Below are 25,363 nucleotides of genomic sequence, written 5' to 3'. Positions count from 1 at the left end.
CACTTCCACTGTATAATCATAAGGGATTTGATTTAGGTCATACCTGAATGGTCTAGTGGTTTTCCCTACTTTCTTCAATTTAAGTCTGAATTTGGCAATAAGGAGTTCATGATCTGAGCCACAATCAGCTCCTGGTCTTGTTTTTGCTGACTGTATAGAGCTTCTCCATCTTTGGCTGCAAAGAATATAATCAATCTGATTTCGGTGTTGACCATCTGGTGATGTCCATGTATAGAGTCTTCTCTTGTGTTGTTGGAAGAGGGTGTTTGTTATGACCAGTGCGTTCTCTTGGCAAAACTCTATTAGCCTTTGGCCTGCTCCACTCCATGCTCCAAGGCCAAATTTGCCTGTTACTCCAGGTGTTTCTTGACTTCCTACTTCTGCATTCCAGTCCCCTATAATGAAAAGGACATCTTTTTTGGGTGTTAGTTCTAAAAGATCATGTAGGTCTTCATAGAACCGTTCAACTTCAGCTTCTTCAGCGTTACTGGTTGGGGCATAGACTTGGATTACTGTGATATTGCATGATTTGCCTTGGAAACGAACAGAGATCATTCTGTCATTTTTGAGATTGCATCCAAGTACTGCATTTCGGACTCTTTTGTTGACCATGATGGCTACTCCATTTCTTCTGAGCGATTCCTGCCCGCAGTAGTAGATATAATGGTCATCTGAGTTAAATTCACCCAGTCCAGTCCATTTTAGTTCGCTGATTCCTAGAATGTCAACATTCACTCTTGCCATCTCTTGTTTGACCACTTCCAGTTTGCCTTGATTCATGGACCTGACATTCCAGGTTCCTATGCAATATTGCTCTTTACAGCATTGGACCTTGCTTCTATCACCAGTCACATCCACAGCTGGGTATTCTTTTTGCTTTGACTCCATCCCTTCATTCTTTCTGGAGTTATTTCTCCACTGATTTCCAGTAGCATGTCCCTTCTCAGGGGTAAATAAATCCTGAGGAATCTAAACCAATCAGGGTGTTCCCATCGCCTGGGGCCACCATGGTTTAGGTCTTGAGCAGGAGGTCTGCTGGATGGTGGTTGTAGTAGGGCATATTAAAGAGATGAGGAACAGACGGCATTTTCTCTGCTGGAGGTCTGGCTTGAGGTCTGGACAACAGCTGCTATCTTAGAGGCAGGAGGCAAGCTGCCCAGAGGGCAAAGACAGCCCAGGGAGGATGGCCAGGAAAGAAACCGGAGCTGATGACATCATCAAGCCCCTAAAGAGCCACCTTTCTCCTAGACATTTTGTCACTCGTTGTTGAAACTCACTGAGTCACAGTTTTGGGCTGGAAAGCTTCCTGACCAGCGTGAATGGGAGGGGGTGCCAGGGAGCAGAGCAGGAAGAGTTGCAGTGGAAGTGGCATCCTGACTCTGGGTTCTGTTGGTTGAGGGCTCTCTGGAGGTTCCTGTTCCCATTCTCAGCCTCAGGGGGCTCCATTGTAAAATGGGGATAATAACGTCCTTATCTGCCAACACTGATACTGTCACAAGGCCACAGAGTTTGCGAGCTCTGATGAGTCAGTGAGGGTACCAGCTCTTGACCATGTGTCTTGAATAGACCTCATGTGTCAAGATCTAACATACACAGGTTCCAAGCAGAAAGGAGAGAAGAAGTGGGTGGAAAGAGGGGGTTTCAGGTTTCAGGTTTGGTCTCTGTATAAGACCACCACCCAGGTGGCTTAGTGGTAAAGAATCTGCCTGCCAGTGCAGGAGACCCAGGTTCCATCCCTGGGTCGGGACATTCCCCTGGAGAAAAGAAATGGTAACTGGCTCCAAAATGCTTGCCTGGGAAACTCCATGGACAGAGGAGCCTGGTGGGCTGCAGTCCAAGGGGTCACAAACAGTCAGACATGACTTAGTGACTCAACAACAAGTACCAGTTAATTTTAAAAGAGAAATTACTATGTGTCAGGCATTTTGCTAAGAGCTTAACATGCATTAACCTTATTTAGTACAGTGGTCTCAACTTATTTTCTTATTTCCATATAACTTCACACACAAGGAAATCTAGCTTTTTCATATAAGCTCATAAGGCTGATCAGTAGTTTAATGACATTTTTTTCTTTTGGCTGCACTGCCGTTATGACTAACCTAGACAGCATATTAAAAAGCAGAGACATTACTTTGCCAACAAAGGTCCATTTCGTCAAGGCTATGGTTTTTCCAGTAGTCATGTATGGATGTGAGAGTTGGACTAAAAAGAAAGCTGAGTGCCGAGGAACTCATGCTTTTGAACTGTGGTGTTGGAGTAGACTCTTGAGAGTTCCTTGGACTGCAAAGTGATCCAACCAGTCCATCCTAAAGGAAATCAACGCTGAATATTCATCAGAATGACTGATGTTCAAGCTGAAACTCCAATACTTTGGCCACCTCATGTGAAGAGCTGACTCATTGGGAAAGACCCTGATGCTGGGAAAGATTGAAGGTTGGGGGAGAAGGGGATGACAGAGGATGAGATGGTTGGGTGGCATCACCAACTCAATGGACATGAGTTTGAGTGAACTCTGGGAGTTGGTGATGGACAGGGAGGCCTGGCACGCTGCCGTCCATGGGGTCGCAAAGAGTCGGACACAACTGGGCAAATGAACTGAACTGAACTGCACAGCTTTTGGGATCTTAGTTCCACAAACAGGGATCGAACCTGGGCCCTTGGCAGTGAAGGTGCAGAGTTCTAGCCACTGGACTGCCAATAAAGTCCTTGGAATCTGAACCTGCACCCATAGTTCTTAGCCTCTACTATGCTCTCCGGTTGAGCCTCTGAGCTTCACGCGGAAGGAAAACCACTCGGTCAGCTCTTTCACAGAAGTGTGTCACAGCCCGGATGGTGTGGGTGGCTCCAGGTGCCCCGGCCATGTAGCTAATCCTTTATGAATGACAGGTTGGGACTTCTTGTAAGAATATATTCACCATCTATCCATTCATCCAATGAAGGCAGATTCCCTAACTGCCAAGCCTGGGACGAGAATTCTTGGGCAAGGGAATGATTTATTGAGGAGGTGCCCTTAGGGAGAAACCTGTAGGAGAAAGAGGAAAACAGGGCAGGACAGGGCACAGATCCAGACATCTAGGCTGAACCCAGGAGGAGCTCTGGGACACACCGTGTACGACCCAGATGGCCTTGCATCAGGCGGGGAGAGGGTGGTTATGCCCTCCACGGTATCATTCTCCCAACTCACTGGTTAGAGGTGGGTGAGGAGGGGTGGGTGATGGGCACAGTGGCACCCAGCAGCCTGGGGGCAATCCTCAAGAGAAGGAGGCCAAAGTGTGCACTTGGCAGCTGATCCCTGGGTTGGGGACCTGGGCCAAGAGGGGACCTGGGTGGGGCCTGAACACCACCTGCCCCACCTCCATCTCTTCTCTGGGGGCTCCTTTGATTCCAAAGCATTGACTGCGTGCCTATCACCTGGGGGAGCAGAGGAAGCAGAGATGAGAGTGATGCGAACTCCACCCTCCCGGAGCTCCAGTCTGCTCAGAGTGGTCCAGACAATCACATACCATGCAAGTGGGAGTTCAGCAAGGTGAAGACCCATAAAGTGCTGCAGGAGCTTGCGGGTGGGAGTGAGCCCTTGGAACTCGAGAGGAATCGGCCAGAGAAAACTTCTGTAGGAAGCGGCTCAGGACCCTGAGGAGCCTTGGGTGGGCTTAGCTACCTGGGAGACAGCAGGCCAGAGGAGCGTCACTGCAGAAGTCCAGGTTGAGCAAATGCCTGGCAGTCAGAGAGGAAAGAGTGCCCAGAAGTCCCATGGCCTGCAGACCTGGAGCCCAGGGAACTTGGTCTAGTCCTTGCCTCAAAAAGTATTTACTGAACCCCTCTGGGTTCGGGATACTGCTTCGGCCACCAGAGCTGCAATGAGTCCAAGACAAGCATTAGCCAAGTCTGCGAGGGTCCCCAAGGCTCCAAGGGAGAGGGACACAGTGCCAGGCAGTAACGGGTCCCAGACACCATGCCTGCTGTCCCCGCCCTGTCCTGGATGTACAGGGCCTTGGGGTTGAGGGTTTTTTTTTTTTTTTTTTTCATTTATTTCTTTTTAATTGGAGGATAATTGCTTTATAATATTGTGTTGGTTTCTGCCACACATCAGCATGAATCCGCCATAGGTACACTTGTGTCCTGTGATGACTGGAGGGGTGGGATGGAGGGGGAGGCAGGACTCAGGGCCTTGGGGTTTGAAGAAGCAGAGTCCCATGGACAGAAAGATCCATATCACCCTTTACAGAGGCCACTCTGGCAGCTATTTGGATGGTGTTTTAGGGGCGGGTGGAGCCTGGAGGGGCCTGGTGAGTGGTCATGAAGGGAGAACATGCCCCACCCCGCCCCCAGACCCTGCCCCCAGTACCCACCGCTTTGCCCCAAACACACACACCCGCTGTCGGCTCCCTGGCCTTGGTTTTTCCTAAGATCTCAATCCACCATCAAAAGAGACAGCCTGGGAGATTCAGAAGGTCCAAGGGGCAAGTGGTAGCTAGGGGCGAGGGCAAGCCCCTTCCTCTTCCAGGAGTGCTTTAAAGGCTCCAGGCAGGGGTCGGGGCTGTGGCCAGTGGTCCTGGGGGGGCTTCCCCAGAGCTCAAGATGCAAGGGGACAGGCTAGAGGTTGTTGCACTTGAGGGTTTCGCCCTCGCATCTGGACAGATGACGCAGGTGATTCTTGTAGGTGTTCAGGTTCTGTTGCAGGCAGAAGGCCAATGTCTTGTCACAGGCGCACAGCTTCTGCTCACACCAGCTCCCCTTGGTGGCTGCGAGGGGGTGGAGGAGGGCACTTAAGTGGTCTGCCCCTTACCATGGTAGGGTGGGTCATCGCCCCTGGAGGGGAGCCACTGAAGGCAGCTCAGCCCTCGTCCACCCTTTGCTGACCTTCCTGGGTCCTTGGACTCTGGCTCTGTGACCTTGAGCATGGGGTATGACCTCCCTGTGTGCCATTGGTCCTTCGTTCATTCATCTGTTCAGTAAACAACTGAGCACCTGTCCTTCGGGAGTCCCAGGAGGGAGAGGAGAACAGAATGGACACCTGAGTTCACACTCCCCTGGGGCGGGGGGTGGGTTGTTGAGCAGATGTCGGAGAAGTGTGTGGTCATTGTTGTTCAGTCGCTCAGTCCTGTCCAACTCTTTGTGACCCCACAGATGCCAGCGTGCCAGGCCTCTCTGCCCTTCACAGAAGTGAGCGCAACTGTGCTTACCCGGAAGTAAGGAACGAGGCAGGGGCTCTGAGCCGGTAAGTGATGGGACTGACTGATTTGAGCTGAGATCAGAAGAGTGAGCTGTTGCTCCTACTCTGGAAAGCCAGGGTGGAGGAGAGGGACTGTTCCTGGCAGAAGGAGCAGCATGTGCCAAGACCTTGAGGAAAGACGGACCATGGTGCTTCAGATTCACCATCTGTCAAATGGGGATAAGAGAGCCAGACCTACTGTATAGCGTGGGGAACTCAGCTCAGTATTTTGTAATAATCTATAAGGGATAAGAATCTGAAAAAGAATATGTATACACACACACACACACACACACACACACACATATATATATATATATCCAGATTAAAATAAGAAGGCAAAGCCTTTAGCACATAGTAAGTGGTCTATAAATGTTGGCCATTTCAGTTGTTGCCCCTAAGTTCTCAGTTGACAGGGACAGCTGGTGAGCCCATTCAGCTTCCAGCCCCAGGACTTGCTGCCTTTCTCCGTGCGTGGACCCTGGGGCTTGGTGACCTGGGTTACAGCCCAGGCTTTCTTATTTGTAGCTGTGTGACCCTAAGGAAACAGTTCACTCTAGTTTTAGTTTTCTTGTCAGTAAAATGGAGATCAGGGCTTCCCAGGTGGCTCAGAATTTGCCTGCCGAGCAGGACACTTGGGTTCAAGTACTGGGTCAGGAAAATCCTCCGAGGAAGGAAATGGCAACACACTCCAGTATTTTTGCCTGGCAATTCCCATGGACAGAGGAGATGGGCTGGTCACACTTCATTGGGGTTGCGAAGAGTAAGATGTGACTTAGTGACCAACAACAGCAACAAGAAAATGATCACTAGGGTGGTGCTGCCTCCTATCTGGGCTGCTCTAAGAACCCACAAAGATGAAAAAATGAGCAGTAACCTTGGTAACTCAATGAAACTAAGCCATGCCGTGTGGGGCCACCCAAGATGGACAGGTCATGGTGGAGAGGTCTGACAGAATGTGGTCCCTGGAGAAGGAAATGGAAAACCACTTCAGTAATCTTGCCTTGAGAACCCCATGAACAGTATGAAAAGGCAAAAAGATAGGACACCGAAAGATGACCTCTCCAGGTCAGTAGGTGCCCAATATGCTACTGGAGATCAATGGAGAAATAACTCCAGAAAGAATGAAGGGATGGAGCCAAAGCCAAAACAACACCCATTTGTGGATGGGACTGGTGATAGAAGCAAGATTTGATGCTGGAAAGAGCAATATTGCATAGGAACCTGGAATGTTAGGTCCATGAATCAAGGCAAATTGGAAGTGGTCAAACAGGAGATGGCAAGAGTGAACATCGACATTCTAGGAATCAGCGAACTAAAATGGACTAGAATGGGTGAATTTAACTCAGATGACAATTATGTCTACTACTGTGGGCAGGAATCCCTTAGAAGAAATGGAGTAGCCATCATAGTCAACAAAAGAGTCTGAAATGCAGTACTTGCATGCAATCTCTAAAATGACAGAATGATCTTTCTTTGTTTCTAAGGGAAACCATTCAATATCACGGTAATCCAAGTCCATGCCCCAACCAGTAACGCTGAAGAAGCTGAAGTTGAATGGTTCTATGAAGACCTACAAGACCTTCTAGAACTAACACTGAAAAAAGATGTCCTTTTCATTAAAGGGGACTGGAATGCAGAAGTAGGAAGTCAAGAAACACCTGGAGTAACAGGCAAATTTGGCCTTGGAGTACAGAATGAAGCAGGGCAAAGGCTAATAGAGTTTTGCCAAGAGAACACACTGGTCACAGCAAAACCCTCTTCCAACAACACAAGAGAAGACTTTACACATGGACATCACCAGATGGTCAACACCAAAATCAGATTGATTATATTCTTTGCAGCCAAAGATGGAGAAGCTCTATACAGTCAGCAAAAACAAGACTGGGGGCTGACTGTGGCTCAGATCATGAACTCCTTATTGCCAAATTCAGACTGAAATTGAAGAAAGTGGAGAAAACCACTAGACCATTCAGGTATTACCTTAATCAAATCCCTTATGGCTGTACAGTGGAAGTGAGAAATAGATTTAAGGGACTAGATCTGATAGACAAAGTGCCTGAAGAACTATGGATGGAGATTCGTGACACTGTACAGGAGGCAGGAATGAAGACCATCCCCAAGAAAAAGAAATGCAAAAAAAAGCAAAATGGCTGTCTGAGGAGGCCTTACAAATAGCTATGAAAAAAGGGAAGCAAAAAGCAAAGGAGAAAATGCCGGGAGCCAGCACGGGAGTCCCCACCCATGACAAGGTCATGCGGGAGAGCTTTGATGGGCAAGGCGAGTCAGAGCTCAAGGCCCCCCTCCCCCCGCCCCCTGCTCCAGTCCACCTGAGCATCTACCCCAAAACCAGAATCTGTCTGTTTTACTATTTCACAACTTTCACCAACTCTTCTGACATTAATGGGGGCTATCCCCAACCACCTTTCTCTGAAGAAAATTAACTTAGAACTCTAGTTAATAATTCTCCTGGGCATAATAGGAGTGTTTCAATTCAAACCCCTCTGATGACTTTCTAGCTTGCCTGACAGGTTTGTTCAGACTGCTGCAGCTACACATGTGATTGTTCACAGCCTCCCAACCACGAGAGGCACGGGAAGCTTAAGATAGTCTAAGAATGCAGAGCTTCTCAGAGAGTTAAGATTGTTAGAATAGAACTAGTAGAGGATTTCTTTGTTGAGCTAATGCTTGCTGCCAAGTTTCCATATCCCTTACCTACTGTGTCCCTGGGAGTGTATTGATTAATATAGTTGGTGTATAGATATGTAAGTAATAGCTTTAATGTTTGTAATCTTGGACCCTTGAGTTAATTCTTTTCTTGTTATAGCCCACCACACTTTTGCCCTATAGGAATGCAACTTTATCTAATGCTTTCAGAGGGTGGTGCCTGACTTTAGAATAATCACCTTTAGAGAAAAATAAATTTTCTGAAGAAAGGGTCATAAAATGTTAACAGGCCTCCTGGCCAGAAGATGATGTAAATCACCTAAAGCTTTTGCATATGATAAGTTTTCAGAAAGAAAGCCTGGCTTGGATAAGGATCAAGGACTGCTGACCTTGCATGACTCTACCCACCGCCCCCCCCCCTCCCCCATTATCCTCTATGCACAACTTAAGGTATAAAAACTACTTTGGGAAATAAAGTGTGGGCCTTGCTCACCGAAGCTTGGTCTCCCCATGTCATTCATTCTCTTTCCTTTTCCTTTTCAGGCTGATATTCCTTGGAGCGCAGGGGCCCTCTATGTTCATTTTCCTTACTGTGCTTCTAAGACCCACTCGATAAGGTGCCTAAGGTGGGGCACCGTCTGCGATTCGAGAGGGCGCCTGCAGCCTACGTGAACAGAGCAAGTCCCGTGCTGGGGCTTTATTGGCTTTCTGTGTAAACTAAGGAATATCAGCCTCTTTTCTCTCCTCTATTTTCTTAACTGCAAAATTCTTTCCTTATCTCTTTCTCTACTTCTATCCTTTTTGCCAACGCTGTCCTCCCGAGGGAATTCCTGGATCCAGCCTGGGCTGGACCCCGGCAAGAAAAGGAAAGATATACCCATTTGAATGCAGAGTTCCAAAGAACAGCAAGGAGAGATAAGAAAGCCTTCCTCAGCAATCAACACAAAGAAATAGAGGAAAACAATAGAATGAGAAAGACTAGAGATCTCTTCAAGAAAATTAGAGATACCAAGGGAAACTTTCATGCAAACATGGGCTCAATAAAGGACAGAAATGGTAGGGACCTAAAAGAAGCAAAAGATATTAAGAAGAGGTGGCAAGAATACACAGAAGAACTGTACAAAAAAGATGTTCACGACCCAGATAATCACAGTGGTGTGATCACTCACCTAGAGCCAGACATCCGGGAATGTGAGGTCAAATGGGCCTTAGGAAGCATCACTATGAACAAAACTAGTGGAGGTGATGGAAATAGACTTGAGCTATTTCCAATTCTGAAAGATGATGCTGTGAAAGTGCTTCCCTCAATATACCAGCAAATTTGGGAAACACAGCAGTGGCCTCAGGACTGGAAAAGGTCCGTTTTCATTCCAATCCCAAACAAAGGCAATGCCAATGAATGCTCAAACTACCTCACAATTGCACTCATCTCACATGCTAGTAAAGTAATGCTCAAAATTCTCCAAGCCAGGCTTCAGCAATACATGAACCGTGAACTTCCAGATGTTCAAACTGGTTTTTGAAAAGGCAGAGGAACCAGCGATCAAATTGCCAACATCTGCTGGATCATGGAAAAAGCAAGAGAGTTCCACAAAAATATCTATTTCTGCTTTATTGACTATGACAAAGACTTTGATTGCGTGGATGATAATAAACTGTGGAAATTCTGAAAGAGATGGGAATGCCACACCACCTGACCTGCCTCTTGAGAAACCTATATGCAGATCAGGAAGCAAGAGTTAGAACTGGACATGAACAATAGACTGGTTCCAAATAGGAAAAGGAGTATGTCAAGGCTGTATATTGTCACCCTGCTTATTTAACTTCTATGCAGAGTACATCATGAGAAACGCTGGGAGGGAGGAAGCACAAGCTGGGATCAAGATTGCCGGGAGAATTATCAATAACCTCAGATATGCAGATGGTACCACCCTTATGGCAGAAAGTGAAGGAGAACTAAAGAGCCTCTTGATGAAGGTGAAAGAGGAGAGTGAAAAAGTTTGCTTAAAGCTCAGCATTCAGAAAACTAAAATCATGCATCCAGTCCCATCACTTCATGGGAAATAGATGGGGAAACAGTGGAAACAGTGGCTGACTTCATTTTTCTGGGCTCCAAAATCACTGCAGATGGTGATTGCAGTCATGAAATTAAAAGATGCTTAATTCTTGGAATAAAAGTTATAACCAACTTAGACAACATATTGAAAACCAGAGACATTACTTTGCCAACAAAGGTCTGTCTAGTCAAGGCTATGGTTTTTCCAGTGGTCATGTATGGATGTGAGAGTTGGACTATAAAGAAAGCTGAGCACAGAAGACTTGATGCTTTTGAACTGTGGTGTTGGAGAAGACTCTCGAGAGTCCCTTGGACTGCAAGGAGATCCAACCAGTCCATCCTAAAGGAAATCAGTCCTGAATATTCATTGGAAGGACTGACGCTGAAGCTGAAACTCCAAACTGTGGCCACCTGATGAGAAGAACTGACTTATTGAAAAGACCCTGATGCTGGGAAAGATTGAAGGCAGGAGGAGAAGGGGATGACAGAGGATGAGATGGTTGGATGGCATCACCGACTCAATGGACTTGAGTTTGAGTAAATTCTGGAAGTTGGTGATGGACAGGGAGGCCAGGTGTGCTGTGGTTCACAGGGTCACAAAGAGGCGGACACGACTGAGCGACTGAACTGAACTGAAACTTGGTAGCCTGAGTGATTATTCAAGCATGCATCTGCAGGGCACCTTATGTCTCCTCCTATTTTAGTTTTTGAATTAACTTTGTGGAGCAGAATGCTATTATCATCCTGAGTTTCCAGAGGAGGATCCTGAGGTTCAGAGAAATTAAGCAAAGTGTTCAAGGTCACACAGCTGGTCAGTGGTGGGTCTGGGATCTAAGCTGAGGTCTGGCAGCCTTCCAGATCCTAAAGGGGTCAAAGTCCCTGTGGGACCTCTCCGTACTCCTCCCCTATTGCTGCCTCTCCTTCACAGCCCAGATATTGCCACTGGACATATGAGAAAAACAGAGAGGCTGAGCAGCTTGTGCTTTGTCACACAGCATACGAAAGCAATGCGTGCGATAACTCCTTTGCTCAGCCTCCTACTCCAACCCTGAGGCCCAGGCACTCACAACACTGGACTTTCCCCTGGAAAAAGGTGTAGTCGTAGTGGTCGTATTTGTAGTCACAGTTCTGGGGTTCCAGGTAACCGTAGCAGCAGTCATGTTCATGGCAGCACCTGGCAGGAGAGCACAGGAGGTGGGTGAGTCCTTGGCTGACTTGAGTCTCAGGTTGCCCCTGCCCCAGAGCAGAAACTGCATGTCCACCTCGGAAGTCAAGGCCTGCAGGGTCTAGTCCTCTTTCTAGCTAAAACTTCTCGAGTGCTTCCTGTGTACCAGGTGGTGGTTTAGTCTCTAAGGCGTGTCTGACTCTTGCAACTCCATGGACCGTAGCCCGCCAGGCTCCTCTGTCCATGCGATTCTCCAGGCAAGAATACTGGAGTGGGTTGCCATTTCCTTCTCCAGGGGATCTTCCTGACCCAGGAATCGAACCCGAGTCTCCTGCATTGCAGGCAGATTGTTTACCATCTGAGCTATGAGGAAGATTCCCTCCTGTGTACCAGGCACCTGCTCTACCTAGGAATTCTCTCTTAATCCTTTTGGCCGCTCTAGGATAGAGGTACTAGCATTATCCCCATTGCACAAATGAGGAAACTGAGGCTCTGGGCGGTCAGGTCACATGCCCAGGATCATACAGCCTGTATGTGGTGGGTGAGGGTGCTGGCCTCAGGCCTGGCTGGCTCTCACCCCTCCTCTGGCAGATCCCTGGGTTGCTGTGAAAACCAATGAGATCATGGCTAAAAGAAGTGGGACTTTTTCAAAAACAATGTTCAATGGCAATGGGAAGTGTTTGAGGCTCTTCTAACTAGTTTGGGGTTGAGAGTGCAAGGCAGACTTCAGAAACTCTGGGGAACCCTCCAGAAGGGCTGGAGCTGGATTGGAGCTCAGCGGAGTTCCTAGCAGGGAAAAACATGAGAACATTCAGGTAAGACCTAAATCAAATCCCTTGTGATTATACAGTGAAGGTGATTAATAGATTCAAGGGATTAGACCTGATAGACAGAGTACCTTGAAGAACAGCTATGGACTGAGGTTTGGAACATTGTACAGGAGGTGGTAACCAAAATCATCCCAAAGAAAAAGATATGTAAGAAAGTAAAATAATTGTCTGAGGATACCTTACAAATAGCTGAGAAAAGAAGAGAAGTGAAAGGCAAAAGACAAAGGGAAAGATATTTCCAAATCAATGCAGAGTTCCAGAGAAGAGCATGGAGAGATAACAAAGCCTTCCTCAGTGATCAGTGCAAAGAAATAGAGTAAAACAGTAGAATGGGAAGGACTAGAGATCTTGTCAACAAAACTGGAGACACCAGGGGAATATTTCATGCCAAGATGGGCACAATAAAGGACAGAAATGGTATGGACGTAACAGAAGTGAAAAAGATTAAGAAGATGTGGCAAGAATACACAGAAGAACTATACAGAAAAGGACTTAATAACCTGGATAACCACCATAGTGTGATCACTCACCTACAGCCGGACGTCCTGTTGTGTGAAGTCAAGTAGGCCTTAGGAAGCATTACTAGAAACAAAGCTATTGGAAGTGATGGAATTCCAGTTGAGCTCTTTCAAACCCTAAAAGATGTTGCTGTAAAAGTGCTCCACTCAATAAGCCAGGGAAATTTGGGAAACAGCAGTGGCCACAGGACTGAAAAAGTCAGGTTTCATTCTGATCCCAAAGAAAGGCAATGCCAAAGAATGTTCAAACTACTGCACAATTGTGCTCACTTCACATGCTAGCAAGGTAAGGCTCAAGCTCCTTCAGGCTAGGCTTCAACAGCACATGGCACCAAATGAATAAATGGATGGAGAAGGAGCAGGAGAGGGAAGGGGAGGGTCCCTGGGGAGAGGCAGAGCACGGTTGGGAGGAGTTACCGGTCTGTGGCATCTCTGGGTTGGCCTTGGCCACCAAATCCGCAGTAACAGCCATAGGATGAATAGAAGAAGATGGGGATCTTCCCCGTCACTTGTCTGATCATCTTGTTCAGGTCCAGCACATCGGCTTCGGCTGGAACCACACCTGCCAAGGAGCCCAGCCACAAGGAGAGGATGTGAATCTCAGGGGAGCCCAGGGGGCGGCAGGCCTGGCACCTCTGCTCTGCTGGGCCAAACCACTGCCCTTGGATAATAAAGTAACAACAAACACTATGGCTATTGGAAATATAATGACAATTGGTAACTGATTACCATGGATCTTTTCATGTAGAGACCTATTGACTCCTTCCTTTCCATGAGAGACTCTTTTTTTTTTAATCCTTTTATTTTGGTTTATTCTCGATGTAGAGAAAAGTTGCCAAGATCATATAAAGAGATCTCATACACCTCCCCATTCAGTTTCCTCTCATCATGGTATATGTATGAAAACTAAGAAACCAGTATTGGAAACACAAATGCTGTTTTTAATCTCCATTTTAGGGATGAACACACTGAGGCTCAGTAACTTGTTCCAGGTCATGGTAGCTGGTAAACAGAGGAGCAGGATTAAAGCCTAGGGCAGTCTGGTTCTGCTCTGTCTCTGGGTTCACATTCTATAGTAGGAAGACACTCCTCCCCACCCCACCCCCGACTCCCACCACAGCCCATAGAGAATCCACACATTAAACAGTATGCATGGGGGCTTCCCTGGTGGCTCAGTGGTAAAGAATCCGCCTGCCAGTGCAGGAGACACAGGTGCAGTCCCTGGTCCAGGAAGAGCCCACGTGCCGAGGAGCAGCTAAGCCCATGCGCCACAGCTATCGTGCCTGGGAGCCACAGCTGCAGAGCCCACGTGCTGCAGTTACTGAAACCTACGCCCCCCAGCACCTTCCTTCAACAACAAGAGAACCCCCCGTGCTGAGAAGCCCACACACCGCTACTAGAGAGAAACCTCACCCAGCAACGGAGACCCATCACTGCCAGAAATAAAATAAAATAAATAAAATCATTTTTTTTAAAAAGCCTCTTTATTGGCAAAACTAATACAATTATGTAAAGTTTAAAAATAAAATAAAATTAAAAAAATAAAATAAAATAAGAAAAAAAAAAGCCTCTTTAAAAAACTATGCATGGCTCTTCTGGGAAGCAGCGTGATTTAGAAATCTATGTTTTTCATGAATATTTTTCACTTCGGTCATAATATCTGCTGGTGAGAATTGATCATAAGGGGAATTCATATTTTTGGGAGAGAGGAATGCATTATATTGAGTTAGGAGAAATAAAATACATTAAGCCAATGAGTTCAGGGAAGAATTTGGGAGAAACAGATAAGATGCGAAAGGGACTGGAATGTACCTGTGTGCAACCTCAGGAGATGACCAAGAACACAGATGGAGCCCAGAGTCTCAGACAGACTGGGCTGGGGAGGCCCCTTCGGGTGACCCTAGTTTTGGAAGCCCACCCCCCACCCTCAAGTAAACGGTGTTATAAAGAAAGCTCTACACTCAACTAAAGTGAGTAATAAGCAGGGGAGAGCCCTAAACTAGGGAAAGCTGGGGCTGGGATGATGTGGGCAGTGGGCCGGGGGTGCCATCAGAAGCAGGGTGCTTGCCTTGTGAAGAAAGTGATAGTTACTCAGTGGTGCCCGACTCTTTGCAACCCATGGACTGTAGCCTGCCAGGCTCCTCTGTCCATGGGATTCTCCAGGCAAGAATACTGGAGTGGATAGCATTCTGTTCTCCAGGGGATCTTCCTGACCCAGGGATTGAATCTGGGTCCATTTCAGGCAGATTCTTTACTGTCTGAGCCACCAGGGCTGAAGCTAAACGTTGACTGGTAGAGCCTGGGGCTCGCAGGTAGGTCGTGTCCCCAGTGTGTGGAAGTCCACATTGCCACTCTCATCTGCCACGGTGGCTCTAGCTGTACAGATATTAAAGAGAAACCTTACTAATTTTGACTGTGCTAAGGAACGGCCCCAGGCCCCTTGGAACCCCAGATTTGGTGATAAGGCCCCAGAAACAGCCCATGGCCAAGAGAGGTAAGGTGCACCCGATAGGCCAGCCAGGGATCTGAATTCGGAATCTCACCTTTTTGCTGAACCTCCATCCCCTTGTGCACCCCAAGTTTAGACCTTTCTATTCCAGCTTAGAAGTAGCCACACAAATTCACGCCTGAATTCTGCAGCTGTTCCTCGCCAAGCAAACAAATTCAGCTTTGATTCGGGGTGCTTTCAGTGGTCTTATTTCTCACAGTTTTACAGTGAGGTCAACCCAGCCCTGGGGAATCAAGGAGCTCAACTTGTTGTCAAGAGGGCTTCAGGACACTGACTTAGCTTAACAGTGATTCTTGCCTTGGTTGCTTTTTTCCATCCTCAGTTGTCGCTTAGGAGGATGGAGCCCCTTCTCCCAAGGGTTAGCGACAGTGGCAGGGGCAATATCACTACTAACTCATGCACGCACTTTGTGTGAAGTTACTGCTCGCTAACTGCTACTTATACTTGCTAAGGTTATGCATATATTTTCTCATTAGAGTCCTTCTAACAACCCGATGAAGAGGATGTTATTGTGCCCACTTTATAGATGAGGATATAGAGGGGTAGGGGGACTTGGCCAAGGTCATACCACCGGAAGCTGATGGGCCAGCATCTGAATGCAGGTTCATCTGTGTATTTCATCTCCACACCATATTGTCTCTTTGCATCTGAGAGATGAATTTGTGCAGCTTGATTGCAGTTTTCCTAATGGTTTTCACTGTAACCCTGCTGATGTGTTCCTCTCGGGAATTTGGGAGTCCCCAAAACAACATAAAGCACATTAAAAAATGAAATGCAAATCCTTTCTCATATTACACCTTCTGAGATGGATCAACAAGTAAAAACTCCAGTTTGCTAGCAACCAGATTTGCAACATTTGATCGATTAAAGATCAGGTGGAAACTTCACCATTTCCCAATGGACCACAGAACCCCCAGGGTCAAGAGAGCCGAAAGGGTTCTAAAAATGTGGTGGTTTATCACTAAGTCGTGTTCAACTCTTTCGACCCCATGGACTCTAGGCTGCTAGGCTCTGCTGTCCATGGGATTTCCCAGGCAAGGATGCTGGAGTGGATTGCCATTTTCTTCTCCAGGGGATCTTGCCAACCCAGGGATCAAACTTCAGTCTCTTGCATTGCAGGTGGATTCTTTACTGACTGAGCCACCAGGAAAGCCCCCTAAAAGTGTGGAGAGGTGTGCATATGTAAGAGATTACTATTATCTGGTCAGAGGGACACAGGAGAGCAGATCCATTTCTGTAGTTTGTGTTCAAAGTACCACAGACGTCAGTTCAGCTGGAGCCCAGTTTCTGAACTTCTAGTTTCCCGCCTTTGCCTGCCACACAGCTTGGCCACCCACAGCTCTCTGACTGAAGCCCCTGTTCCAGGGGATTGAGCCACTGACGACCCCTTGCAGGGGGCCGAATACTGGGGGACTGGTACTGGGGCAGTGAGGATCAGCAGAGCAGCTCAGTTTAGGAAAGAGATACAGGGCATCCCAGCTTCCCTCCCTGCCTTCCCGGCTGTGGGTGCTGTCCCCACTTACCAGCAAAGACCAGCAGTGCGCAGAGCAGGGAGAGGCCCATGACCCCAGCACAGAGCAGTGGAGGCAGTGACTGGAAGTCCCCTTGCGAGCCAGCAGCCCCTTATATCAGATGGCCCCTGCCCACCGAGCTCACTCCCGCCCTCCCAGCTTCAGCTCTGCTGGAGGTCACCCATGCTCTTTGTTTCCTCTTTTCTGGCAATGCGGAATTTTATTATTTCTCTTTTCAATATCTTTAAAAAATGTTTTTGATTGCATGTTTGGCATAGAAGATTTGGAGAACTTGAACAACTAGAAGCAATTTAAAGTCATTTGTGAATCCATTCATCACCATTAATTTTGTCAATGAAATTGACATATAACATTGTGTAGATTTAAGTGTACAATATATTGATGTGATACATTTATATTTCATGATCTTGTGTTAGTGCAGCAATAGCTAGCATTTCCATCCCATCACATAATTACAATTTCTCTTTGTGGTTGGAATAATTAAGATCTAGTCTCTAGGCAAGTTTGGTGATTATGACACAACATTGTTGTCTATATTCACTGTACTGTCTAGGACTTATTTACTACTTGTTGCAAGTTTGTACACTTATACAATATTTGTCCTAGCTCTCCCTCCCACCCCCACTTTCTGTAACCACCATTTTACTCTCTACTTTAACATGTCTGTACACACACACACACACACACACGCACGCACAAACGGCATGTTCTTTACGCACTCATCCATTGATGGGTGCTTAAGTTGTTTCCATCATTAACTTCTTGGTGTCAATGTTATCCTGGTTCTATTACTCTCTGTATATATCTTTCCACACTGTTCCCTGACCAAATTAGGTAAACATTACAGGTAGTACGTTGCAGTCTGTCTTTTCATTTACTAAAATAACTCAAACATATTTCTATGTTGTTAAATCATCTCCTGCAGAAACATTTTGAAAGGTAGCCTTGTATGCCATTCATTTAAAGAATCCCCTATTGTTGGGCATATGGGTTATTTCCAATATCATACTTTCTAGACCACACAGCAGGACAGTGAAAGAAATCTGTGAGATGAAATCTCGTCCCTGCCCAGAATCGTTTCTATAGGGTGTACTCCTGAAGTGGGCTTGCTGAGTCAAAGCACACCTACAATTTGAAGGCTATTGACATGTGTTGACAACTTACCCTGCAGAAGGTCTGCCCCAGTTTAAAATGGGACTCCTAATGAGGCAAATGACGTGGACCCAGCCCAACTAGGGTGGAGGTGCTGATGGCAAGACATGCTTGGCATTACAAATGGACAGTCTGCTGCAAACGCTCTACCAGTAACCTCTAAGGTTTGCTGGAGAGTTCACGAGAGCAGAAAGTGGGCTTCTTCAGTGCCTGTCAGATGGCTGTTCAAGAGCATAGAGCAGAGGCCGACCATTTGCTGCCAGCTAACTGGTCTACCCAAAAAAAGTCAGGTCACGGCTGGGTGATCTCCCTCTCCCTCTTCCCTGTCTCTTTAAAATCTAATTTTCCTTTATTCCTAGAATCAGTCATTAACTAATCATCTCATACATGAAAAAGCAATCTGCATGCAAAATACTAAGCAGCAAATACATGAAATCTCTCTGGCATAGTCTTGGGCATGCCTCCCCCGTGTGTGCTCTGTAGTCCTATGCTCTTTACCAATGTGGTCCTATGCTCTTTACCTTTATGCTCTGACCAATGTGGGACCTTCCTGTGCACTCTTCTAGGTCTGTGGTTACCCTTCTGAGCCCCAGCTTCCCCCTGAGTTGGTCTCAATCAGACAGAAGCAAACGTGGCCAGGACTTCTGCTGATTCCAGAAGTCTTTGCCCTGGTGGGAGAGAAGACTTGATAGATGCTGCAAAAAGTCTTCAAAATCTGCTGTCCCAGACATTCCCAGAGGCCCCAGGGCACAGTTCAAAGGGAACACATTCAAATTCGACCTTCTTCTCCTACCAGCTTGGGACCCTGGGCGAGTCATTTGACCTCAAGAGCCTTGCTTTCCTCATGTGCAGAATGTGGACAATGTGGAGGCAACCGTCCCTCTCTCCTCTGATGGCCATGGGTTTAGAGACCACATACACATAACACGCTGCGCACAACACACCCACAGAGAGAATGCCGTCATGGCATACATAACAACACAGGTTATGTAGCATCACATGGAGACAAAGAGGCCGGGAACTGGGACCCAAACCCAGGCTGCCTCCCTGGGGTTCCAGATGTTTCCCGGGAGAAAGCTGCTCAGCTCCGTGTCTTCCATTTTCTCACACATGAAACAGGGTGGTGAGAGTGTTACAGAACCAAACTTGAGTCTGCTTGTCCAGAAAAGCCAGTCTACTGACTTCAGGTCATGGTGAAGTAAAGAGCATCGTTTATTGCAGGGCACCAAGCAAGCAGTCCAGACAGCTAATGCTGAGTTCAGTTCAGCTCAGTCGCTCAGTCGTGTCCAACTCTTTCTCAAAAGGCCTGAATTCCCATGGTGGCTTTCAGGGAAAGGCTATAAAGACAGGCTGAGGGGGAGGGGCTTGGGGGTGTGTGGTCAGCCTGTGGGCATTCTTATGATTGGTTGGTGATAAGAGAATTAAGGGATCAATATCGTCAACCTTCGGGTTCCAGTCGTCTGGGGTCTATGTGCTTGTGACAGCTTACATACAGTTAGCTTCTTCCACGTGGTGCAGTCTGTGAAACAGTTCATACGATTGGCTCAGAACAGCCCTTAAGGAGGAACTAAAGGTTCTTGAGTTTGTTTAATGGGTAAACCATTATTATTTTTGTCCTGTTTTCTTTTGGCTTTGCATTTTTCTTACTTTTCTGATTAAATGTATTCTTTGGAACTTGGGGAAGACCTAGGAGGTTAAAGTTTTTTTTATAAGTGAGAGGCAGGTGGAAGACTCAAGTGGGAGCAGGTCTGTCCTGGGAAAGCACCACAGGGTCCAGCTTGGTTACCATAGCACCTGCTTCATAGACTTGTGGGAATTAAATGAGGTGATATGGGGACAGAGCTCCGTCAGTAGCCAGAAGACAACAAATGTGAGCTACAGTGACTCCCCCCACCGTCATCTTCATCTGCACCTTCGCTGCTTGAAATGAACAGAATAAATAGCTAAGCTTTGCTTTTATGTTGTCTAATCTGCATTAATCCTATCCAGTCTGTTTTCTCAGTGTATTTGTTTCTCTCTAGAAATTTGACCTAGTTTTTTTTTTTTTTTTTTTTTTTTTTTTAATATCTCCACATCCAAGGAGCAGTGGCTACACGGGTGCAGGAGGGCCGAGGGAGCTACTCCATGTTCAAGGTTAGGAGGGGTGGCGGTGAGGAGAAACCCCTCGTCCAAGGTAAGGAGCAGCAGCTGCGCTTTGCTGGACCAGCCGTGACGAGACACCCCACGTCCAAGGTAAGAGAAACCCAAGTCAGACAGTAGGTGTTGCAAGACGGCATCAGAGGGCAGACATACTGAAACCATACTCACAGAAAACTAGTCAATCTAATCACACTAGACCACAGCCTTGTCTAACTCAATGAAACTAAGCCATGCTCATGGGGCAACCCAAGACTGGTGGGTCATGGTGGAGAGGTTTGACAGAATGTGGTCCACTGGAGAAGGGAATGGCAAGCCACTTCAGTATTCTTGCCTTGAGAAGCCCATGAACAGTATGAAAAGGCAAAATGATAGGACACTGAAAGAGGAACTCCCCAGGTCAATAGGTACCCCATAAGCTACTGGAGATCAGTGGAGAAATAACTCCAGAAAGAATGAAGGGATGGAGACAAAGCAAAAACAATACACTGTTGTGCATGTGACTGTGTAGATGCAAGGTCCAATGCTGTAAAGAGCAATATTGCATAGGAACCTGGAATGTTAGGTCCATGAACAAGGCAAATTGGAAGTGGTCCAACAGGAGATGGCAAGAGTGAAAGTCGACATTCTAGGAATCAGCAAACTAAAATGGACTGGAATGGGTGAATTTAAATCAGATGATCGTTATATGTGCTACTTCGGGCAGGAATCCCTTAGAAGAAATGGAGTAGCCATCATGGTCAACAAAAGAGTCCAAAATGCACTACTTGGATGCAATCTCAAAAACGACAGAATGATCTCTGTTCATTTCCAAGGCAAACCATTCAGTATCACGATAATCCAAGTCTATGCCCCAACCAGTAATGCTGAAGAAGCTGAAATTGAATGGTTCTATGAAGACCTACAAGACCTTTATAGAACTCACACCCAAAAAAGATGTCCTTTTCATTATAGGGGACTGGAATGCAAAAGTAGGAAGTCAAGAAACACCTGGAGTAACAGGCAAATTTGGCCTTGGAATACTGAATGAAGCAGGGCAAAGGCTAATAGAGTTTTGCCAAAACAACGCACTGGTCACCCTCTTCCAACAACACAAGAGAAGACTCTACACATGGACATCACCAGATGATCAACACTGAAATCAGATTGATTATATTCTTTGCAGCCAAAGATGGAGAAGCTCTATACAGTCAGCAAAAACAATACTGGGATCTGGTGGCTCAGATCATGAACTCCTTATTGCCAAATTCAGACTGAAATTGAAGAAAGTAGAGAAAACCACTAGACCATTCAGGTATGACCTTAATCAAATCCCTTATGGCTATACAGTGGAAGTGAGAAATAGATTTAAGGGACTAGATATGATAGATAGAGTGCCTGATGAACTATGGACTGAGGTTCATGACTTTGTACAGGAGACAGGGGTCAAGACCATTTCCATGGAAAAGAAATGCAAAAAAGCAAAATGGCTGTCTGGGGAGGCCATATAAATAGCTGTGAAAAGAAAATAAGCGTAAAGCAAAGGAGAAAAGGAAAGATATAAACATCTGAATGCAGATTTCCAAAGAATAGCAAGAAGAGATAAGAAAGCCTTCAGCGATCAATGCAAAGAAATAGAAGAAAACAACAGAATGGGAAAGACTAAAGATCTCTTCAAGAAAATTACAGATACCAAGGGAACATTTCATGCAAAGATGGGCTCGATAAAGGACAGAAATAGTATGGACCTAACAGAAGCAGAAGATATTAAGAAGAGGTGGCAAGAATACACAGAAGAACTGTACAAAAAAGATCTTCACGACTCAGATAATCACGAAGGTGTAGTCACTCACCTAGAACCACACATCCTGGAATGTGAAGTCAAGTGGGCCTTAGACAGCATCACTAACAAAGCTAGTGGAGGTGATGGAATTCCAGTTGAGCTATTTTCAAATCCTGAAAGATGATGCTGTGAAAGTGCTTCCCTCAATATGCCAGCCAATTTGGAAAACTCAGCAGTGACCACAGGACTGGAAAAGGTCAGTTTTCATTCCAATCCCAAAGAAACGCAATGCCAAAGAATGTTGAAACTACCGCACAATTGCACTCATCTCACATGCTAGTAAAGTAATGCTCAAAATTCTCCAAGCCAGGCTTCAGCAATACATGAATGGTGATCTTCCAGATGTTCAAGCTGGTTTTTGAAAAGGCAGAGGAACCAGAGATCAAATTGCCAACATCTGCTGGATCATGGAAAAAGCAAGAGAGTTCCAGAAAAACATCTATTTCTGTTTTATTGACTATGCCAAAGCCTTTGACTGTGTGGATCACAATCAACTGTGGGAAATTCTGAAAGAGATGGGAATACCAGACCACCTGATCTGCCTCTTGAGAAACCTGTATGCAGGTCAGGAAGCAACAGTTAGAACTGGACATGGAACAACAGACTGGTTCCAAATAGGAAAAGGAGTACAACAAGGCTGTATATTGTCACCCCGCTTATTTAACCTATATGCAGAGTACATCATGAGAAACGGACTGGAAGAAGCACAAGCTGGAATCAAGATTGCTGGGAGAAATATCTATAATCTAAGATATGCAGATGACACCACCCTTATGGCAGAAAGTGAAGAGGAACTAAGTGAAAGAGGGGAGTGAAAAAGTTGGCTTAAAGCTCAACATTCAGAAAATGAAGTTCATGGCATCTGGTCCCATCACTTCATGGGAAATAGATGGGGAAACAGTGGAAACAGTGTCAGACTTTATTTTCTGGGCTCCAAAATCAGTGCAGATGGTGATTGCAGCCATGAAATTAAAAGACACTTACTCCTTGGAAGGAAAGTTATGACCAACCTAGATAGCATATTCAAAAGCAGAGACATTACATTGCCAACAAAGGTCTGTCTAGTCAAGGCTATGGTTTTTCCAGTGGTCATGTATGGATGTGAGAGTTGGACTGTGAAGAAAGCTGAGTGCTGAAGAATTGATGCTTTTGAACTGTGGTGTTGGAGAAGACTCTTGAGAGTCCCATGAACTGCAAGGATATCCAACCAGTCCATTCTAAAGGAGATCAGCCCTGGGATTTCTTTGGAAGGAATGATGCTAAAGCTGAAACTCCAGTACTTTGGCCACCTCATGTGAAGAGTTGACTCATTGGAAAAGACTCTGATGCTGGGAGGGATTGGGGACAGGAGGAGAAGGGGACGACAGAGGATGAGATGGCTGGATGGCACCACCGACTCGATGGATGTGAGTTTCAGTGAACTCGAGAGATGGTGATGGACAGGGAGGCCTGGTGTGCTCTGATTCATGGGGTCACAAAGAGTCGGACAGGACTGAGTGACTGAACTGAACTGAACTGAACTGATGTTTCTAATTGGCTTCCTTGGTGACTCAGACAGTAACGAGTCTGCCTGCAGTGCAGGAGACCCAGGTTCGATCCCTGGGTCAGGAAGATCCCGTGGAGAAGGCAATGGCAACCTGCTTTAGTATTTTTACCTGGAAAATCCCATGGACAGAGGAGCCTGATGGGCTACAGTCCATGGGTCGCAAAGAGTCAGACACGACTGAGCTACTTCCCTTTCTTTTTCTATGTTTCTAATTAACAGGCTCAAGCTTTCCTCTATTTTCTTAAACATATAGAGTATAGAGTAAGACCATTGCAGTATGTTTATCTACTAATCCTATCATTTTTGTTCCTAGGTCTGTTTCTATTGATTTTTTTTTTTTTTTTCATTATGACTTTTAGGTCACCATTGCTCATCATTATAGGAAACACTCTCAGGACTTCCCTGAGGGTCAGAGTGGTTAGGACTCTGAGCTTCCACTGCAGGGGGCGCTGGTTTGATCCCTGTTTGGGGAACTAAGGTGCCCCATGCTATGTGGCCAAAGAAAAGAAGAGAAAAGACTGATAATAATAAATCTTTGTCTATTTTAAAAGGGAAGTGTCTTTAAAGTAGATTTCCAGAAGCGAAATTGCTGAATCAGAGGATAGAAATGTTCTTAGAGCTCTTCCTTCTTCTGAAATTGGTTGAAATTTAGAAACTCCCTAGCTTTTGGCTCCATCAGCAGCATATAATAGATGGAACCAATCATCTCCTGAGCCTTTCCAGCAAACCTGAGTTTTCACTTCCTTGGAAACAGAGGAGACACACTTGGTGATACTGTTCGCCCATGATCCATCGAGATCTCCAGGTGGAGGATGGAAGGAAGCAGAAGAGGGCTTAGACCCCGACGTGCAAATTCTATTAAGAATAGTTACCATCAGCTGGGGCCCAGCGAGGTTAGGAACCTGCCCAGAGTCATACAGCAGCAGGTGAGTGGCAGAATTTGGGTCAGAATACAGGTCAGCCAGAGCTGCCCCTACTACATGCTGGGCACTGTTGTAAGTGGTTCACACAGAGTAAGTGCAAAGAGGCACTGCCGGGATCCCCAAGATACAGATGAGTCATTGTACCCAGGGGCTACTTTCTGAGCCAACATAGATGGAGGTGGAAATGAGAAGAGCTGGCAGAGCTTGGAGTCTGCTGCCCCCAACCTCACTGCAGAGAAGGTGAACCCCCATCTCCTAAGAGACAGTCCCTTTCAGCCAGTGACCAGAGTCCTTTGCTTGACTCATGTGCTAAGTTGCTTCAGTTGTGTCCAGCTCCTTGCAACCCTATGGACTGTAACCTGCCAGGCTCCTCTGTCACCCCTTCCCATAAAGTCTCGTTTACTGAAATGGCCCCACTGCCTGGATTCCATCTGTGATGAAACCTGCCAGAGGCTGCTAGATGCAGCTCAGAGTTATTATTATTGGTGCATAATGTCTGCATGGGAAGAGGAAATTGAAAGAAGCTGGGCTTATCAAGAGATGTTCACACTAAGCGAAGAAAAGCAGAGAAAGTCAATACTATATGACATCACTTATATGTGGAATCTTTCAAAAAATGACACGAATGAATTTATTTACAAAATAAAACAGACTCACAGACTAAGGGGAAAGATAGGGGAGGGATAAATTAGTTCAGGATTAACAAAAAACACTACTATATATAAAATAATGAACAAGGACTTACGGTACAACACAGGGAATTCTACTCAATATTGTGTAATATCCTAATGAGAAAAGAATCTGAAAGAGAACAGATATATGCATATGCAGAACTGAATCTCTTTGCTGTACCTCTGAAACTAACACAACATGGTAAGTCAACTACCCTCCAATACAAAATAAAAATTAAATAAAAAATATAAAGAGAAAAATAGGTTTAAAAATATGTATTTGTTTTCACTGCACAGCTTCAATTGTTGTTCATAATTTAGTAGGATATCTTACCATCTACAAACATATTGGATGACGTAGGGTACACAGGAGATGTGGGTTGGATCCTTGGTTCAGGGTTGGATCCCTATGTTGGATCCGTAAATACCTATGGCTGATTCCTGTCGGGGTTTAGCAGAAAACAAATTCTGTAAGCAAATATCCTTCAATAAAAATACAAATTAAAAAAATAAAGAAAGAAGCTGGGCTTTCTTGGGGTCTTCTGCACTTCGTCTCTGATACGCTCTGCCAAGCGAGGAGGAGGGAGAGATTTGAAATTCCTTTGTGGGAGAGTGACCCACTTT

At 46.0% G+C, this 25,363-nt stretch overlaps 1 protein-coding gene across 1 annotated transcript; it reads right to left on the bottom strand.

Annotated features, from left to right (window-relative positions):
- Nucleotides 1-4,121: 4,121 nt before the first annotated feature.
- On the bottom strand, nt 4,122-16,520 carry LOC102400731 (group IID secretory phospholipase A2). Its single transcript, XM_044925360.1, has 4 exons — nt 16,481-16,520; nt 12,866-13,109; nt 11,003-11,109; nt 4,122-4,742 (listed from the first exon to the last, which is right to left on the bottom strand). The coding sequence occupies exons 1-4, from the start codon at nt 16,518-16,520 to the stop codon at nt 4,594-4,596; spliced, it is 540 nt and encodes a 179-aa protein (XP_044781295.1). The 3' UTR covers nt 4,122-4,593.
- Nucleotides 16,521-25,363: the final 8,843 nt, after the last annotated feature.

The sequence above is a fragment of the Bubalus bubalis genome, chromosome 2 (assembly GCF_019923935.1).
Source record: "Bubalus bubalis isolate 160015118507 breed Murrah chromosome 2, NDDB_SH_1, whole genome shotgun sequence".
Taxonomy (NCBI): Eukaryota; Metazoa; Chordata; class Mammalia; order Artiodactyla; family Bovidae; genus Bubalus; species Bubalus bubalis.
The sequence above is the reverse complement of the archived record's forward strand: the minus strand, read 5'-3'. Positions and strand labels throughout refer to the sequence as shown.

What these genes read in the sequence shown, in the direction of transcription:
- LOC102400731 (XM_044925360.1), bottom strand. Translation starts at nt 16,520, where the DNA reads ATGGGCCTCTCCCTGCTCTGCGCACTGCTGGTCTTTGCTG. An exon ending in CCCAGAGATGCCACAGACCG is followed by an intron (nt 11,110 to 12,865) that starts GTAACTCCTCCC and finishes CTCTCCTGCCAG; the next exon opens with GTGCTGCCATGAACATGACT. An exon ending in CCAGGGGAAAGTCCAGTGTT is followed by an intron (nt 4,743 to 11,002) that starts GTGAGTGCCTGG and finishes ACCCCCTCGCAG; the next exon opens with CCACCAAGGGGAGCTGGTGT.